Here is an 18,137-nt window from a genome sequence, read left to right as displayed (position 1 = left end):
AAGATTTCGACTTTTAATCCCAAATTTACCTACTTCGTAAATCAGAAAAAGACACATCGTAGCTCTTTTGTGGGATACTAGGGGATAGATTAATGTTGAGGTGGTCTGAGCATTTGCGTTCCTCTTTAAGTTGTGCTTCCCATGGCAGTATCTCCTCTTGGAAAGGGGGCTAAGGGACCCCTCCCCGAATCCCTCATTTTCACGAAAATATCTTCTTCTCCACAAATACCTGAGCGAGACTGCAAAATTTGGAACAATGCATCAGGACAGTAAGGTCTTATTGGGGTTGTACTCCCCAACCGGTTCCCCCCATTTTTTTTTTTTGTATACATTGTTGAAACTCGTATGAGACCTCACACCCAGAACGTACGACAAGGGGTGCAGGAGACAAGAGGGGTGGAAGAGGGAAGGACAAAACAGTGGGGAACAGAGACATGAGGAGATCTGTGGAAGGAAGAGGGATGGTGCGGGATAAACAAGATGGACACTGCAGGAACTTTCAGGAAGGAAAGCAGGGAATTTGAAGGAGGTGGGTTTGGGGTGGATTAGCGGGGGTAGAAAAGATCATGGTTTTGGATAGGGGAAGATAAGAGATGCTAGTGAACAGCTGTTTTGAAGACTTGGAGGGAAGAGTTGGGATTGATGAGAGTGTGGGAGTTTGTTCCAAAGGCAGGAAAAAAGAGGAATGAAAGATTGTAGGTGAGCAGTGATTCTTGATTTTGGTAGTTTTACCAGAAGGGAGTTGCTGGTGGATCTTGAGTGCCCTGTGTAAATATGGGGGAGGGAGACGTATCTCAGACAGAATGTGGGGAGGGGGGAGGGTTGTGGGCTACGCCGGAGAGGAGACTGTAGAAGACAGAATGACCACCGGCCTGCCTGCGGTTATTGAGTGAGAGACCCAAAGACAGCCTCATCGTGGGAGATACCATTGATCCCAAAGGCCTTGGTTTCCACAGCATGCAGCCGATCTCGGTGTGAGGCAGTAGTACCAGCCTCGAGGGTAGAGCAATACTGATTTCATGTCCGGCATTGAGGACCTCGATCCACTGTTTGGAGAGCAAAAGCAGCATGTCCAGGGTGGAGTGACGATGATGGCTGAAGCGATGATGGATTCCATAACCTTGTTGATGATCGGAAGAAGACGAATTGATCTGTCATTGCATGGATCTGTTTTTGCACCTTTTTGTGCAGGGCAGTCATGTTTGCTGATTTCCAAGCAGATGGCAGATGACCTTAAGCAAATGAGAGGGTGAATAGAACAGAGAGAGGGTGAGCAAGAGCAGAGGAGCACGTTTTCAGGACCCCTGGGCTGATGCCATCCGGACGGGTTGCAGAATCTGAGTCGAGGTTTGACAGCAAGCTCTCCACCTTGTCAGGAGAAAAGGACACAGAGTCCAGGGACAACTGCGTGTGACTGGGAAGGTGGGTACAGAAGGCAATAGATTTGTGACAATATTTAGAAGCAAACATGGAGTTTTGGCACTCGGCCTTTTCACCAGCAGTTAGCTGTGTTGCCAGTTGAGGTGAGGGAGGGGATGGAGGGGGAACATACTAGAAACAGACTTGATAAGATGCCTCCAGGATTTGGAGGAGGGAGACCGGTTTGAGAGTTAATACTTGAGATTTGAAAGATGTTGTTTTCTGGTTCTCCTGACAGTCGATACACACTTGTTCTGAGCTTTTTTGAAGGAACTGAAATTGCCTTCAGTCGGATTTGCCTTCCATGAGGCGAAGGCAAATTTTTTCAGGACAGCTGTCTCGCCGCAAGATTCAGTGTACCATGGGTGTGAGGAAGGGTATGACAGCTGAAGACGAGATGGGATAAATCTGTGCATGAGAGAGAGAGAAAGTTTCTTTGAAAGAATTCCCAGGACGAGTGGATGTCGGAGGAAGTAGAGATGGGCTCGACCAGTCTAGAAGTTTGATGGCTGCTTGAAGTCCCTGCCAGTCTGCCTGAGTGAAATGCCAGACTCTGCGGCGCTGAGGTGCTTCTCTAATAACAGCCAGAGAGATGTCTCCTTTGACAAGCACGTGGTCAGATGAACTGAGTGGTGCAGAAGAAGAACAGCAGATATTTTCACGGAAATTTGTCAAAATCTGATCCAGAAGAGATGGAGTACCGTTGGTTGAGATCCGGGTCGTGAAGTTGACAGATTGTGTCAGTCCCAATGATTCCCAGAAGTCATCTAACGGGGGTGAAAGGGGGTTTTTGCCACAAATATTGGTATTTCATTCAAAAATCATCTCAGATGTTGACAACCGATACAGACCAAATTGGCCATGCGGCATAGTGATCATGCCCTCACCTTAAGTTGTGCTCCCCATGGCCGTATCTTCACTGGAAAGGGGGCCACATCCTCCCTCCCCTAATTCCTCATATTTACGAAAAACATATTTTCCTCACAAACTACACGACCGATTGTAAACCAAAGGTCTCATGGGGTTGTGACACCCATCTACATTGGCCTATAAGAGGCCTATACGAGGCCTGTTGGGCCTATAAGAGGCTGAAAAGAGGGGTTTCTCCTCAAATTCAGGTAATTTTTGAAAAATCTTCTCAGAAACTGACGTGCAGATGCAAACCAAACTATTCATGAAGCATCAGGACCATGTTGTTGATTTAAGTTGTGCTCCCCATGACCATACCCCTTCACGAAGGGGGGCCACGGCCCCTTCCCTCGAATCCCTCATTTCCACTCCGCCTGTTTGGGGAAATAACTATCAGTCCCTCATGGGGATATTTTTATTTCATGTCAGGGGTTTTTTTTTTTCTTTGTTTTTTTTGTTTGTTTGTTTTTTTGCTTGTTTCTTTTTAAATTGATAACTGCATTTTGGGAGAAATCCCTTTGATGAGAATGGCTTTGCATCCATGTGCTGTGGCAGAATGCCATCATGTTTGGCAAAAAGCGGCACACAGACGTGCAGTTCTACACTGAGGTGGGAGAGATAACCACAGACCTTGGGAAACACCAGCACATGCACGATCGAGATGACCTCTATGCTGAACAGGTCAGTGATGGAATATCATTCCATAAACAAACATCTTTGGAACAAGAAGCTTTTCCCATTTCAGTTCTGCATACAATTGCTCTGTCCCATCAGCCCCCAACCTTCCCTTTGGGTCCCTCCGTCATTCCCACACTTTTGTGTGTGTGCATGCATGATGGTTGTCTAATTGTGTCACGAGCAGTGTGAGTGTGTCGGTCATAGTTGGAACGTGAAATGAGGCACAAACTGAAGACTGCCTTCAAAGGATTTATTGAGAAGGTTGAGAATCTTACGAAGGAAGAGCTTGAGTTTGAGATCCCCTTCCGAGAGCTTGGGTGAGTTTTTCAATTTGAAATATCATTTATTTGATATAAAACAAACATACAATCAAATTTTTATCCTTCATTTTGCATGAGAATGTTGCATGAAAAAATACATGTGGGATGCAAAGCACTTTGCACTTGATTGTCCAACTGTCCAGCCCTTTCCTTTCCTCGAGTGTCCAGCCCTTTCCTTTCCTCGAGTGTCCAGTCATTTCCTTTCCTAAAGTGTCCAGCCCTTTCCTTTCATAAAGTGTCCAGCCCTTTCCTTTCCAAGTTTGTCCAGCCCTTTCCTTTCCTTGAGTGTCCAGCCCTTTCCTTTCTTCGAGTGTCCAGCCCTTTCCTTTCCTAAAGTGTCCAGCCCTTTCCTTTCCTAAAGTGTCCAGCCCTTTCCTTTCATAAAGTGTCCAGCCCTTTCCTTTCATAAAGTGTCCAGCCCTTTCCTTTCCAAGTTTGTCCAGCCCTTTCCTTTCCTAGAGTGTCCAGCCCTTTCCTTTCTTCGAGTGTCCAGCCCTTTCCTTTCTTCGAGTGTCCAGCCCTTTCCTTTCCTAGAGTGTCCAGCCATTTCCTTTCCTAGAGTGTCCAGCAATTTCCTTTCCTAGAGTGTCCAGCCCTTTTCCTTTCCAAGAATGTCCAGCCCTTTCCTTTCCAAGAGTGTCCAGCCATTTCCTTTCCTAGAATGTCCAGCCATTTCCTTTCCTCGAGTGTCCAGCCCTTTCCTTTCTAAGAGTGTCCAGCCATTTCATTTCCAAGCGTGTCCAGCCATTTCATTTCCAAGCGTGTCCAGCCCTTTCCTTTCCAAGCGTGTCCAGCCCTTTCCTTTCCAAGCGTGTCCAGCCATTTCCTTTCCAAGCGTGTCCAGCCATTTCCTTTCCAAGAGTGTCCAGCCATTTCCTTTCCATGAGTGTCCAGCCCTTTCCTTTCCTAGAGTGTCCAGCCCTTTCCTTTCCTAGAGTGTTCAGCCCTTTCCTTTCCTAGAGTGTCCAGCCCTTTCCTTTCCTAGAGTGTCCTGCCCTTTCCTTTCCTAGAGTGTCCAGCTATTTCCTTTCCTTTCCAAGCGTGTCCAGCCATTTCCTTTCCAAGCTTGTCCAGCCTTTTCCTTTCCAAGAGTGTCCAGTCCTTTCCTTTCCAAGAGTGTCCAGTCCTTTCCTTTCCAAGAGTGTCCAGTCCTTTCCTTTCCAAGAGTGTCCAGCCATTTCCTTTCCAAGCGTGTCCAGCCATTTCCTTTCCAAGCGTGTCCAGCCATTTCCTTTCCAAGAGTGTCCAGCCATTTCCTTTCCAAGAGTGTCCAGCCATTTCCTTTCCAAGAGTGTCCAGCCATATCCTTTCCAAGAGTGTCCAGCCATTTCCTTTCCAAGCGTGTCCAGCCATATCCTTTCCAAGAGTGTCCAGCCATTTCCTTTCCATGAGTGTCCAGCCATATCCTTTCCAAGAGTGTCCAGCCATATCCTTTCCAAGAGTGTCCAGCCATATCCTTTCCAAGAGTGTCCAGCCATATCCTTTCCAAGAGTGTCCAGCCATATCCTTTCCAAGAGTGTCCAGCCATTTCCTTTCCAAGAGTGTCCAGCCATATCCTTTCCAAGAGTGTCCAGCCATATCCTTTCCAAGAGTGTCCAGCCATATCCTTTCCAAGAGTGTCCAGCCATTTCCTTTCCAAGCGTGTCCAGCCATTTCCTTTCCAAGCGTGTCCAGCCATATCCTTTCCAAGAGTGTCCAGCCATATCCTTTCCAAGAGTGTCCAGCCATATCCTTTCCAAGAGTGTCCAGCCATATCCTTTCCAAGAGTGTCCAGCCATATCCTTTCCAAGAGTGTCCAGCCATATCCTTTCCAAGAGTGTCCAGCCATATCCTTTCCAAGAGTGTCCAGCTATATCCTTTCCAAGAATGTAATTTCCTTGCTGTTTGTGTGAGAAGGTTGCCTTTACACTGTCCCATTCTCTGGAGCAGATTGGAGCCTTCTATTCCCTGAGGTCCCACTTTTTAACATATGCACTGTAAAGATTTGTGTTGGAGAGGGGGTGGGGGGGTGGTCTTTGAAAAATTGAAATGATCAGCTGGAATTGTTCAGTTAGCCAGTAAGCTAAAATGATGTTTGATGTCGAACTCAAGTTTTTTTTTTCATGGCTCCTCCCCCTCTACCTATGAATCTGTCATCGTAATGTTTGGAGGTCCCAAAAGTACTTGAATTTCGAACTGGTTTGGCTACCATTCCAGCCATTTCATTTCGACTACCATTCCATTCCAGCCATTCCAGACTACCTATGGGAATTTCAGGAAAACCTTTAACTTTTTCTTCTCTCGGACCGCTTAACCAAATGATGCAAAACTTTAAATTTGTGATCAACTACCCAATGGAAATATAATTTGTTGATAATGATGTCAATGTCACCAGTCACATAGTATGGCCGCCGAATTGGATCATAAGAAAACCTTTAAAAATTATCTTCTGAAACCGATTAACTGATCGATAAGAAACTTTACATATGTGATCGACTACACAAAGGAAATATCATTTGATAACAATGACGTGATTGATCCAAAATGGCTTCCAGACCACGTGACCAAAGGAAAACCTTTAAAATTAATATTCTCTGAAACCACTTCACCGATCAATGTGAAACTTAAATTATATCGATGATTACCTATGGGAACGTTTGATGAAAATAATGTGATCCGAAACATAATATGGCCACCGTTTCCAAGTTATGGCTTCCATGGTGATGTTGTCATGCAGAAAGTGGGCAATATCTCAAAAAATATGAATTTGAGACACCTTGTAGTTGCACCTTATCAAATTGGGCTGAATCTGACATAAAAGGAAGTGCCATCATCATCCCAGAATTGGACAATATCTTAAAAACTAAGGCGCATAGACAGCAGGGAATTGCACTACTATGAACATCATGTCAATACTACCTGACTTAAAATGTGTATTCTAAATCCAGCTCTTATTTTAACCCTGGATCATCCATCACTCCTACTTTATGGCAACCAGCCAGGTGAGCTGGAGGACCATCGGTCCTCTATTTTACGTTACCCAGCTTTGTTACAGCTTCATTGTCTTATGCATTTGCAAAGAGCACAACTTGTAAGGAGACTTCGTATATCATGAAACTGGGACTTCATTTGCTGCACTATGGCTCTGTTTGATGTGTAAACTTTTCATGAGGGGTTCATTGAGCTTCTTTGTCGTGTCCCCACAGCTTCAATGGTGCACCGTTCCGCAGTACTGTCATGCTTCAACCAACCAGCAGTGCCTTGGTCAACGCCACAGAATGGGTGAGTGTACAACCGACATTGGGACGTAAATGAGGGGTCACGGCTTTTTGATCGAGTTGTTTCGAGCACACACAATTAACGACTTTGTGTTCCACAGTCTACAATACTATTTTCACGGAGGATTTTGTGAAGGTGTTCAAATTTTCATTTTTCGATGACAGTAGATTTGTCTACACCAAGATTTCAATGTTTTGCAATCAACTAGCTTCGTATGTCAACAAAGCTTATTAGATTGCTTCAGAATGAAAAAAATTAATTTACAAGCATTATTGACATTGGGCACAATATCATGAGGGACACATTTAGCCTTTGTTCCATGATGACGGGCTTCATCCTATCTGTCACTGTGTTGTTGCCACAAAGGAGCAGCGATAACTACTCTTTTGATGATCTGAGACCAGATGATGCAGATGTCTATTTATGCCAGGCATGAACCATGGTGAAAAATGCCATAAAGTCAGCTGTTTTGAATACAGACGAACGAACATACTCTCTTGTGGAAAGATGCCATTACCCTCCATGCATGTAATAAACATCCAAGTTTCTCCACGAGCCTTCGGGCAATAGCGACAAATTGATAATATCACATTTGTTTCAAGAAGATGACATCCACCGTACAACACCTTGTTATATTGGTCGTAGTCCATGTCCACATACAATCATTTCAATTTCTGGTCGCACGCAAGCCGCTGTCGCACTCAAACAGCGGTCGCACTTGCGCTATTATAACTCTGGTGGGATTAAAGCATCATTGCTGATGTTTTAATCCCACCAGAGACTGGTTGCATCATTGATAGTGGTGTGGCTGTGCCACTGTTGCAGTGCCCCTGTTTCCAGTGTGCTGGTACTCATTTTGCCATCGTCAGAAGGATGGCAGGCTGTCAACCCACCTGGTGTTATTTAACAGCACGGCATCGGCTCAAACTCAAGATCCTAAGATCTTAAGCCAGCCACCCTAACCTTTAAGCCACACTGGCTTTCTAGTGGGATTAAAACCATGCACATCCTGTCCATTTTTGGGAGTGATGATGAGAAAAACTTCCCATAGCTCTATAGTTCAAGCAAATTAGTTTGTAATGAGCGAAAACGGCAGCGCTGTTGGGTCAATGAATACCTGTTGCCTACACGTGTTGAGCACACATCATACTTTGTCCATGTAAGGCAGTAACAACTTATTATCCTTTCCATAATTCATCCATTCTTTAATTATTCACTCCTTTTAGTACTTTCAAAAAATATGCCAAAAACAACTTTCACAATGTTAAGTTTAATTCAATGAGGAACAATAATTTTATGGAGTACATGGAAATTATGAATAATGTGAGATAAATAGTTCACTACGTGTAAAGTACAGCACGTCATTTGGATTACACCTTTGTGAGAATCTAGGGGCAGACATGATTGCTATGATGGGGGTAAAAAGGGGAAAATAAGAGTGTGAAGAAATGGGAGATTGCACTGACGAGGAAGGCACAATGTATGGGAGGGAGGGGAGAGGGAGAAGAGGTTAAAACTTCGTCGAACGAGCAGAGGTTTTTGAGTATTGAGGACATTGATTGGTGGACCCTGAACTGTCCATGCACTCTGCTTTCTTTTTGAACACCCGGATTCTTTGTGTATTATGGATCACACCCTTGGTTCAAAGTGTTTCACCTGAACTCTCTCGAATGTTTTCACCCCTGCCTGCTTTATCGCATTTGATTTTTCTTTTTTCCATGAAACCTTACGTACACCATGCGTTTTTGCTCATCCCAATTGGTAAACTCGAACGGCACTCGGTAGAGCGCATACCTCCGCCAGGCTGAAGAGTTTTCGATTTGTATCCCACTGGTAGGCCAGGCTTGCATCCAGACCTGAACCAAAAATGGAATCGGCTTGTTCTTGTCACCTACCCAACGTGTCCACCAAGTTTTGTCATAACTCGTCCAACTTTTTGAGACGTCATGCTATATCGTTTTGGGCCTCATCTCTCAATGGTGATGGATCACTTGAAAAGTTGAAAATTTATTGGATCCGGATTGTCACCAAAATCTAATCGATTTGTCCTTGTCACGCACCCAACCTAGACACCAAGTTTCGTCCAAATCTGTCTGTGAGCAGGATATCTCAAAAGGTTACAGACAAACAAACAAACGGACAAACATACGGGGCTGAAAACGTAACCTCCGCCCACCCTTCAGTGGCAGAGGTAACGATGCATACCTTACCACACCTTGTGCTTGTGCATGAGTATTGCAAATTATGAAAATCTTTCCACCTCACCCCACAGCCCCCGTTCGTGGTGACCTTGGATGAACTGGAGTTGGTGCATTTTGAGCGGGTACAGTTCCATCTCAAGAACTTTGACATGGTCATTGTGTACAAAGACTATGGTCGAAAGGTCACCATGATCAACGCTGTGCCCATTAATTCTTTGGACCCGATCAAGGAGTGGCTCAAGTAAGATACTTTGGCTGAAACGGTTTTATCAGGAATTTTGTTTGATGACTCGGGTAGTTTGTAGTTGTATATTAGTGAGGGATTGTCCAAAGTACCTTTTTTAAAATCCACCTCGTACTGTGGAGTCGAGGGGACGAAACTGTACTTGGAATTTGAGCAATCTGCTCCACCATGGCACCATGTTCTCTCCGTGAGTAACTCTCAACAACTTATCGGTTCATTCTCATTACTGAGTGAATAAAATTTAATAATTCAGTCGATACATCTCGTCCAACATTTCCAGCCTTATGTTTCCAGCAATAACATTGTAAACACAATTGATTTATTTTAATTTACCGTAAGCATTGTTTGGGCCAAAAGGGAAATGGCATGTGCCCGCCATGAGCATGTTGACGTGTGAGGTATCAAATCGTTCTACTTTACGACGGCCCAAGCCTTAGGAAGGATATATAAACTGTGTTGTAACTGGCAAGATGAGATGAGCTCATGTTGTTGCTTTGTGAGCACACGAACGTGATAGTGAGAGACTGTGCAACACATCCACAGCTTATGGTAAGTAATTGGTATTGCTCGATGGCAATGAAAGGAGCACGATATTACTGTTGGCAAAAAAGACAATTTGTGCTTTGGAGGATGTGAGAGGTGGTGAGGCCCATTGGCGGCAAGGGGATAGCGAGGGCCCAGCCGGCGGGTAACGAGAAGCGAGTTCCGTGGACGAGGCAATGCAAGACGGGGCCTCTGGGTGACGTAAGCACGTGGGGCTGAGCAACACAGGAAGGCCCGTTTGGCAACGCGTCGTGGGATCCTGTTGGCGATGTGGGACGGGGCACGTGGGCTTTGCAACGCCTTTGACTTGGGTTGATGAAGTGCTTCTGCTCAACATTTTTATCAAGTGTTTTTGGATTTGTGATCATTATTGATTTGGTTGTCAATAAAATACGTTTGCATGCTTCGTATCCCACTTCATCCACTCTGTAGCGAATCGCTGCATGGTATGTTAAGCACGTTATCCGCGTACTCACTGTAGGTGTTTTAATGTCGATGTTGTCCCTTTGAAAAAAAAAAACGTATGAAGAATCATTTGATTAATTTGTGTTTTGAAATGTTGTGCCAATGAAAGAGGAGGATTTGAGGTAGCAACATTAAACAGCAGTGTCAGCAACACCAACCTGTGTGCTGTGTGAGATTAGGCCAAAGTGGGAAGGATAATGAACGCTGGGTGATTGTTTTTAAATTAATCCATCGAGTTTGTCGTGCAAGTTGCTCTTTTTGAACGTTATTTTAATAATTGGCTCATGCATGGTGTTTGATTGCATATTGCTGAAGTTTGTGAAGATTATTTTGTTGTCATAACAATTGAGCATCACTCTTCATTCACAGTTCTTGTGACCTGAAGTATACGGAAGGTGTGCAGTCACTCAACTGGACCAAGATCATGAAAACGATCATCGATGACCCAGAAGGCTTTTTTGAGCAGGGAGGGTGGTCCTTCCTTAATCCTGACAGTGAGGTTGGTGGATGCATGAGCACTGTCTGTGCTTTTGGCGTGTTCCGTTTCTGATTTGAGGACATTGATCGGTGGACCCGGAGCTCTCAGTGCACTCGGTCTACTTTCTGTTGGAACACTGATTGTTTGTAAATTGACCACGAAGTACACCTTCTTTGTCGTGGTCACAGACGTTCATTCCCCTTTATGTCAATGAAATAGAAGGTTCTTTGAGGTAGAAATTAATTGGACGTCACTGTTAGAGCAGACACTTTCGAATTCCAGCCGAGTGGTGCCAAATACAGTGCTTAAAAATGGTGCATGCTGCTTCCTTGTTTGATGCTTCGCATTTATAATGATAGAGCATGGACAAACAACCATATGTTGGCAACAACGGCACATGCTTTGTTGGGCCTAATGGCTTCATCCTGCGTTGAAGTTCCTTGTAAAGAAACGTCTGTTATAAGCATTTGTCGTGACGAGTCTAGGATGGCACGACTCCTGACAAAGAGTTACCTCTGCATTGTGCTGCAGGAGGAGGCTGGCGATGACCTTGAGGCGTCCGAGTCAGAGGTGGAAGATGAGACGTACCACCCAGTGGATGAGGAAAATGTGGAGGAAGAAGGTGATGAAGAGGACAGTGATGAAGATTACTCTGATGAGGATGATGAGTCAGGTATGTTTGATTGGTTTAAATCTTGCTTTCTCCATTCCTTTTCTGGAGAGAGAGAGGGAGAGGGAGAGAACAGATTTCAAATGGACGAATATATAAGAAAGAAGGTAGAGTCCCAGCATTGCTCTGATATTAACCTTTCGATCGCTTTGCAGATTATGTGTCTGAGCCCTCAATGGGGTCAGATGAGGAAAGTGGAAAGGACTGGGACGAGCTGGAAGAAGAAGCTCGGAAAGGTGGTTTGCACGCATACTTTACTTCGGATAGTCTGATTTACATACCTTGTTTGGTGGACCTAACTTTTACGCAGCGTACTTGATGATGTGGGATGTATGCATTGTTAAAAATACCCGGTCGGGTCCTCTCACATCAAACTTGGTGATGCCGGAGTTAACTCTGCACGATGGCCTGAGCATAAAGACGTTAAATTACAGGTGCGTTGAATGGTGGCTTGGGAAACTTTATGATTCTCAATTTGATTGAACATGCTGAGAACGCAATTCACACACGCCCGCTGGTAATTTACTCATGAACGGATATGCGATCGATCCCAACAACCACATGAATAGGAAATAATGAAGTTTAATAGACTATGTAAAAGAAACCATGACAGGAAGCATGGAAAATAACAATTACAGAGATAAATGTGAAGAATGAGATGTCCCATTCGGAAAATAAATCGCACCTTTAAACTGAAGGTCTAACTTAGCTTGTACTTATCGACACGCACTCTCTCAAGTGGTAGGAGGACATACAAGACGTCAAAACAGTGTTAGAAGGTGTGGTGGTTGAGGGGAGTTGGTGGAAGTGACGTGATTCATGGATGGGGAGAAAGAAATAATTGAGTGCTTCAGGCCCGGTCGAGCCGAGCGAGGTGCTCTCGCCTACATTTGATGGGAAGTACAGGCAACACTTTCCCCACACATGAGGTATTGTAAGGTAGGTCGGCAAACTTGGTGTTTGGCCTGGCAGGATGGTCAGAGGTATGCACACTCGCCTCTAAGCCATCTTGCCTGGGTTTAAATCTCGACCCCACAGCAAACTGTCATCCTGGTGTCTTGCAGACAGGGTGGGGCACCAATGTGTGTGCTGTCCATCGGATGGACATTAAACTAGGCATCCCTTCTGCTGACCTTAGTGGGTGGATATTAAATATGCCATGGTGTCCTTCACGAAGAGTAGGTGAGATATCTCTGGCACCTGAGGCAAATTCCAAATTCCTGCCTTAACCTGCAGGGGTGTTGCATCAGCAGCACTGCCAGAAACATCTTTCCCTCAGCCAGTGATGCTACTCGCAGCCATTGACTGCATATGAAAGAAGAAGAAGACAAACTCGGTGTTTGCTTTTCCAAGATCATGACACCGGTTCCTCCTTCCACTGGGGAGGTGGGATGGTGGGGGATGGGGATCTTAAAGAACCCCGGCGATGCTCCCATAGGTAGTCCTGGTAAGAGTTCCTCTGGAGAGGCTGGAGGAAAAGCAAACACTTCATTTTCCCAATTCCCTGCTCCAACCACCGGTTGTCCCGCAAAAACCGATTAAAAACCATCCCTCATGTGAGGTCATCAGGCAGGCCCAACGGTCGTATGGCTCGAGCACGCCGCTGATTGGCCCGATTCAAAAGAAAACGGGTACCCTCCGGCGTAAGGTCTGTTGGTTGAGGCTGGTGAAGAGAAAGGGGTAAGTAAACAGTATTGGTCAAATAAATAAATGAGAAAAAAGCACATTTAGCAGTGAAAAGTCCAAAGCATTGGAAGGGACACAAAGCCCGACTAAATATTGTCATGGCACACCTAAATTTGGGTCGAAGATGAATTGCTTCGTATAAGCGTAAATTGCTGTGTATAAGCGTAAATTGCCGTGTATAAGCGTAAATTGCCGCGTATTAGCGTAAATTGCCGCGTTTAAGCGTAAATTGCTGCGTATAAGCGTAAATTGCCGCGTTTAAGCGTAAATTGCCGCGTTTAAGCGTAAATTGCCGCGTTTAAGCGTAAATTGCCGCGTTTAAGCGTAAATTGCTGTGTGTAAGCGTAAATTGCTGTGTATAAGCGTAAATTGCTGTGTATAAGCGTAAATTGCTGTGGAGAAGTGTAAATTGCTGTGTATAAGCGTAAATTGCCGCATATAAGCGTAAATTGCCGCATATAAGCGTAAATTGCCGCGTGTAAGCGTAAATTGCCGCGTGTAAGCGTAAATTGCCGCGTGTAAGCGTAAATTGCCGCGTGTAAGCGTAAATTGCCGCGTGTAAGCGTAAATTGCCGCGTGTAAGCGTAAATTGCCGCGTGTAAGCGTAAATTGCCGCGTGTAAGCGTAAGTTGCCGCGTGGAAGCGTAAATTGCCGCGTACAAGCGTAAATTGCCGCGTACAAGCGTAAATTGCCGCGTATAAGCGTAAATTGCCGTGTATAAGCGTAAATTGCCGTGTATAAGCGTAAATTGCCGCATATAAGCGTAAATTGTCGCGTGTAAGCGTAAATTACCGCGTATAAGCGTAAATTGTCAGGTGTAAGCGTAAATTACCGCGTATAAGCGTAAATTGCCGCGAATAAGCCACATTTTTTGTACAAGTCGCACACTAATTTTTCTTCCCTTCCCACGTTATAAAAAATCGGATTTTGCGACGTTTCCCGTAAAATAAATACATTGAGAAGAAGAAAGTGGGAAGGGGGTTCAATGTCTTTAAACATTCTTTGTTGCCCATTTGTAGCCCTTAAAAGGGCTATTTGTTATAAGCATTAGCTTATCATTCATGCTTAAGCTTTTTAGCTGAAGCCAAGGAAGTCCTCATCATCTGTCTCCTCATCATATCCCCTGGATAGACAAAGTTGTGGCACGCAAATCTTCATCCAAGACTGGATAGACAAGGTTATCATCACCGCTGTCTTCGCTTCCTGAGTCGCCACCAACCAGGTCCTCCCAGAGCACATCATCCTTTGTCCTGTCAAGGTAGTTGCATATACAGTACTTCATGAATGCCTGACAGGTGATCGCTGATGGCAGCTCCTCCCACACCTTTACGATCCAGGAGTAGATGGTTGGGAGGTTCAGCTTTCCCATTAGTCGTCCTTTGGTGCAGGTCTTCTCTCCTTCGACCATCCACTCTGACCAGCAGCACCGTAGACTGTTCCTGAAAGGCTTGTTTACGGCGACATCTAGAGGCTAGAGGAGAGATGTTATTCTGTCCTGGATCATCAACAGTACTTCATGAATGCCTGACAGGTGATCGCTGATGGCAGCTCCTCCCACACCTTTACGATCCAGGAGTAGATGGTTGGGAGGTTCAGCTTTCCCATTAGTCGTCCTTTGGTGCAGGTCTTCTCTCCTTCGACCATCCACTCCGACCAGCAGCACCGTAGACTGTTCCTGAAAGGCTTGTTTACGGTGACATCTAGAGGCTAGAGGAGAGATGTTATTCTGTCCTGGATCATCACGAGGTCAGTATTGCCACCCGGGATCATCATTGTCCGCTCTGTCTTGTGGCACCGGAATGCGTCCAGGATGAGCATAGTTGTCTTTGATGCCCGCTACCTCCGAACTTTGGATTCATCTCTGCCATACTTCCTCCGAGTCTTTGCGTCACCAAAGTTTTGCATATTGGCAGACAATCAACTTGAAAGCAGTGGTAAAGAAAAGTCTTGACATCTTGATCTTGATCACTCAAACAGGGTAGAATGAATTATGAAATTTCAGCTCAACCTCCTCGGTTTTATATCCTGTGGCGGCCTCAGTCAGCAGGTTATTCTTTGCCTGTGGTTGAAGTCACACAATCGGGCCATCTTAAGTCTGAAAACAAAAGTTGCGCCGCCTATTGAAGCGGGCTATACCATCGCCAAGCAGGACAATCAAGGAAGGTATTGTTACTACGAAAAATATTTAATCGCTCTTCATTAACCCTTTAACCGTTAATAATCCGTTTTAGTTACTGTATGTATGTACGTATGTTTGTATGTACGTATGTACTAGGCCTGACATTAGTAGTTGTCTGATTGTCCAAGAGAAGTGAAAGGTCTGTCCAGCCAGGTCAAAAGTGTGTGGCAGTTGTCCGGTGGACAAATCAATATGTCTGCTGAACACACTTCATGTGTACGTGTTGTAAACGTTGTGGGACAAGCCACTGAAAGGTCTAAACACACACACACACACACACACACACACACACACACACACACACACACACACACACACACACACACACACACACACACACACACACACACACACTGTACTTTTTCATGATGGCCTTTGTATTCCAATGTGCAGAGTGTAATGTTGACTGTGATATGTTCACATGTCCTGATTTCCACAGCTGATAAGCAAGTCAGAATTCAGGAGGAAGAAGACGATCGAAGTACACGTAAACGGAAGGCGAGCCACGACTCGCACAAGAACAAGAAGAAACCACGGCGGTGATGGCCAAATGTCGCTGAGTTGCTTTATGCCAGTATCCTGCTGGTTTGGCCTTTTCCAAAGACGGGCTCTTCTTTTGTGTTGTCGTTGGAAGTTCAACATAATGTATCGTGCGTGGCGGGCCTGGGAGTGCCTCGAGACATCCCCTGAAAATTTTGTTTCTTATTATTTTTCCCTTAAAATGGCCATTATTTTCAAAATCGACTATGATGAACATGATATCCAGACTCCACTGGTATGCAACATGCTAGTCGTTCACCTCAGCTCACCTTACATTCCTCCTTCACCTCACAGCTCACTTCTCTGGACAAACCGAAGACATTTGGTTTTCTCATCCGAGTGTCCCTTCCCGAGAGTGGAAACCGAGCTTTCATGTTTGATTCCATTTTAAGGGAGGTTGTGTAAGTGAAATGTTTTGGGACCCACACAATGGATTCCTTTTGTTTTAACTTGCCAATCAAGGCTTTGTGACAGACAAACTGTCAAGTTTAAAGATGAATTGAATGATAATTGGCAAGTGGCCGTTGGAGCCGAGTTTATAAATGATGACACGGCACGTTCAAGGAGAGGGGAAGGGAGCCTGCCGCTCGTGTAACGGATAGGACAAGTCCTAAGACTTGCTTTCACTTCAGCACATTCGGACTAATGAGCAAGAGAAGAAGCAAATATTTTTAGGGGTTTTTGTTGTGTTTTTTTTTGGTGAGATGTGGTGGGGGAAGGGGGTAAATCTGGGAGACATGATGGGTATGTGCACAGTGCTTACAGGTATATATACCAACAAACTGTAATCAAAATTATGGAGCATTTGCCTCCTCTATTTGTCTTTTTTATTTTCATGAATCTTATAATAGCGAGTGTTTGATTTAATCAGGTGTTTGGATGGGAAATTTGTTTTGAAATATTCCATTCCTCTTTTTTTTATACTCCGCGCATCGCTTTGCTTTGGCAATGTGTGTGCGTATTGTTTATAATAATGGTGTTGTTTGTTTCCTGGTCTTCTTTTCACCGATTGTGTCACTGCTTGTGACGTCGTAGCTCTTTTTCTTTTCCATCAGCAGACATAGCCTGCTCTTTCTGGGTTTTGTTTAGTAGCTAGAGATGACGAAGTGATCCCGTGTGCAGGAGCTCGAGCTTGCATGCAGTTTGTAGGAAAAACAAACCGGCGTCTTGACGCACGCGAGCAAACAGCCACCGTCGAAGACGACGGGGAACTTGTCTGCGGTGGAAGGCGTGCTTTTGCAAATGCAACTGAAGAAAGGCAAAGAACGTCGTGATCTTGCCATCCATGAGTGACTCCCACTCGTTCGTCCGTTTTCGCTACGTGGGCCAACTGGCCTAATGGAATGGTCATCGCTATTTTTATTTGACCTTTCGAGAGCCATGGATATAATTGCGGGTCAAAGATCTCTGCTCCTTAATGAAGGAAAACGTTGGGTGCACTTAGGTAGGTCTATGCAATGGAAGCGCGCCGCACGGGACTGCCGATAGATTTCTCAGGTTTTCCAAGATACCGGCCCGATGCATAGACTGCTAATGGTGAATTAGACCGGCTCCAAAACTTACCATTTAAACGCTGTTTTGTTGTACAGCAGATGTTATTGTTGTTGTCGTTATTATTAGTATTGCTGTTCTTAATTTGCATTGAGGTCGCTGCCTGTACAGTTTGCAGCGGGAGATCATGTTTTGCTTAAAGGTAGTGTTTTTGCCCGTTGGTTTGTAAACATGATTATCGCTTAATCGGCATCTTTGCAGCCACAGTCGTCAAATAAAGTAGAATCTTTTTTGTGTTTAGAATTGTGCACAAAATCGATGAATTGTGGGTTGTTTTGATTGTCAAACAAGAATCTTTTTCAATAAATCCTTGCCTTAGATTTCTACTTTGTCTGTCTCTTCTAGCATTGACTGTTGTAAACCACCTGGAACATTACTTTGTTTTGCTTTTGTTTTTTCTTTCCAGGTACGAGGCTCATGGAAGAGCAAGGTTAAAGTGACAGCGGGACAAACATCGAGCGAATGAAGGAACAGGAAAAGATCGGAGGGAGCAGGGAGAGGAACCACTGAAATCAGCAAGTAATATGGTTGGGTTCGGAAAGGTTAATGGGGGCAATAAAGATCATGGGTCAGAATTGGGGATGACAAGAGATGGTGGTACACTGAGTGCTTGAGGTCTTGGATGGAAGTGTGAGACAGACCAGCCTCCTGAAGGTGGTTCCATAAACAGGATAAGTGAGGAATATAACAGCTGAGGTGTGCAGTCAGCCTGGATTTTGGAAGTTTTACCAGGAGGGGTTTACTCCAAGAATGTGTGCATCCTGGATGGGATGGGGAGGGGCAAAGGATTGAGGGGGCAGAGAGAGCAATGTTAGAGAATAGATGGTAGAAAAAAATAAATAGAAAGACCAGTCACCTGCTTACGATGTGAGTGCAACAGACCCTGAGCTTCGGCCTCATTACAGGAGATTCTAATCATGTAGAGAGCTTTAAATTCTGCAGAATCTGAGAGAAACAGTTGTAATGCCGGAGTACCAGCTCACAGGACAGGACTC

The 18,137-nt window shown here is 44.8% G+C and overlaps 1 protein-coding gene across 3 annotated transcripts in view; it reads left to right on the top strand.

Annotated features, from left to right (window-relative positions):
• SUPT16H (SPT16 homolog, facilitates chromatin remodeling subunit) overlaps positions 1 to 17,462 on the top strand; it is a 91,749-nt gene extending 74,287 nt beyond the window's left edge. For all 3 annotated transcript variants that reach the window (XM_085890235.1, XM_085890234.1, XM_085890233.1), the window contains exons 19-26: positions 2,884 to 3,009; positions 3,211 to 3,323; positions 6,512 to 6,587; positions 8,857 to 9,026; positions 10,407 to 10,536; positions 11,047 to 11,188; positions 11,341 to 11,421; positions 15,491 to 17,462. In XM_085890235.1, coding sequence (XP_085746361.1) covers positions 2,884 to 3,009; positions 3,211 to 3,323; positions 6,512 to 6,587; positions 8,857 to 9,026; positions 10,407 to 10,536; positions 11,047 to 11,188; positions 11,341 to 11,421; positions 15,491 to 15,594 — 942 coding nt within the window. In that variant the 3' untranslated portion in view covers positions 15,595 to 17,462. The remainder of the gene's footprint in view (positions 1 to 2,883; positions 3,010 to 3,210; positions 3,324 to 6,511; positions 6,588 to 8,856; positions 9,027 to 10,406; positions 10,537 to 11,046; positions 11,189 to 11,340; positions 11,422 to 15,490) is intronic.
• The last annotated feature ends 675 nt before the right edge of the window (positions 17,463 to 18,137 follow it).

The sequence above is a fragment of the Eptatretus burgeri genome, chromosome 7 (assembly GCF_056783735.1).
Source record: "Eptatretus burgeri isolate ZD-2024b chromosome 7, Ebu_testis_v1, whole genome shotgun sequence".
Classification (NCBI taxonomy): domain Eukaryota; kingdom Metazoa; phylum Chordata; class Myxini; order Myxiniformes; family Myxinidae; genus Eptatretus; species Eptatretus burgeri.
Note: the sequence above shows the minus strand (reverse complement) of the source record. Positions and strands in the feature narration are given on the sequence as shown.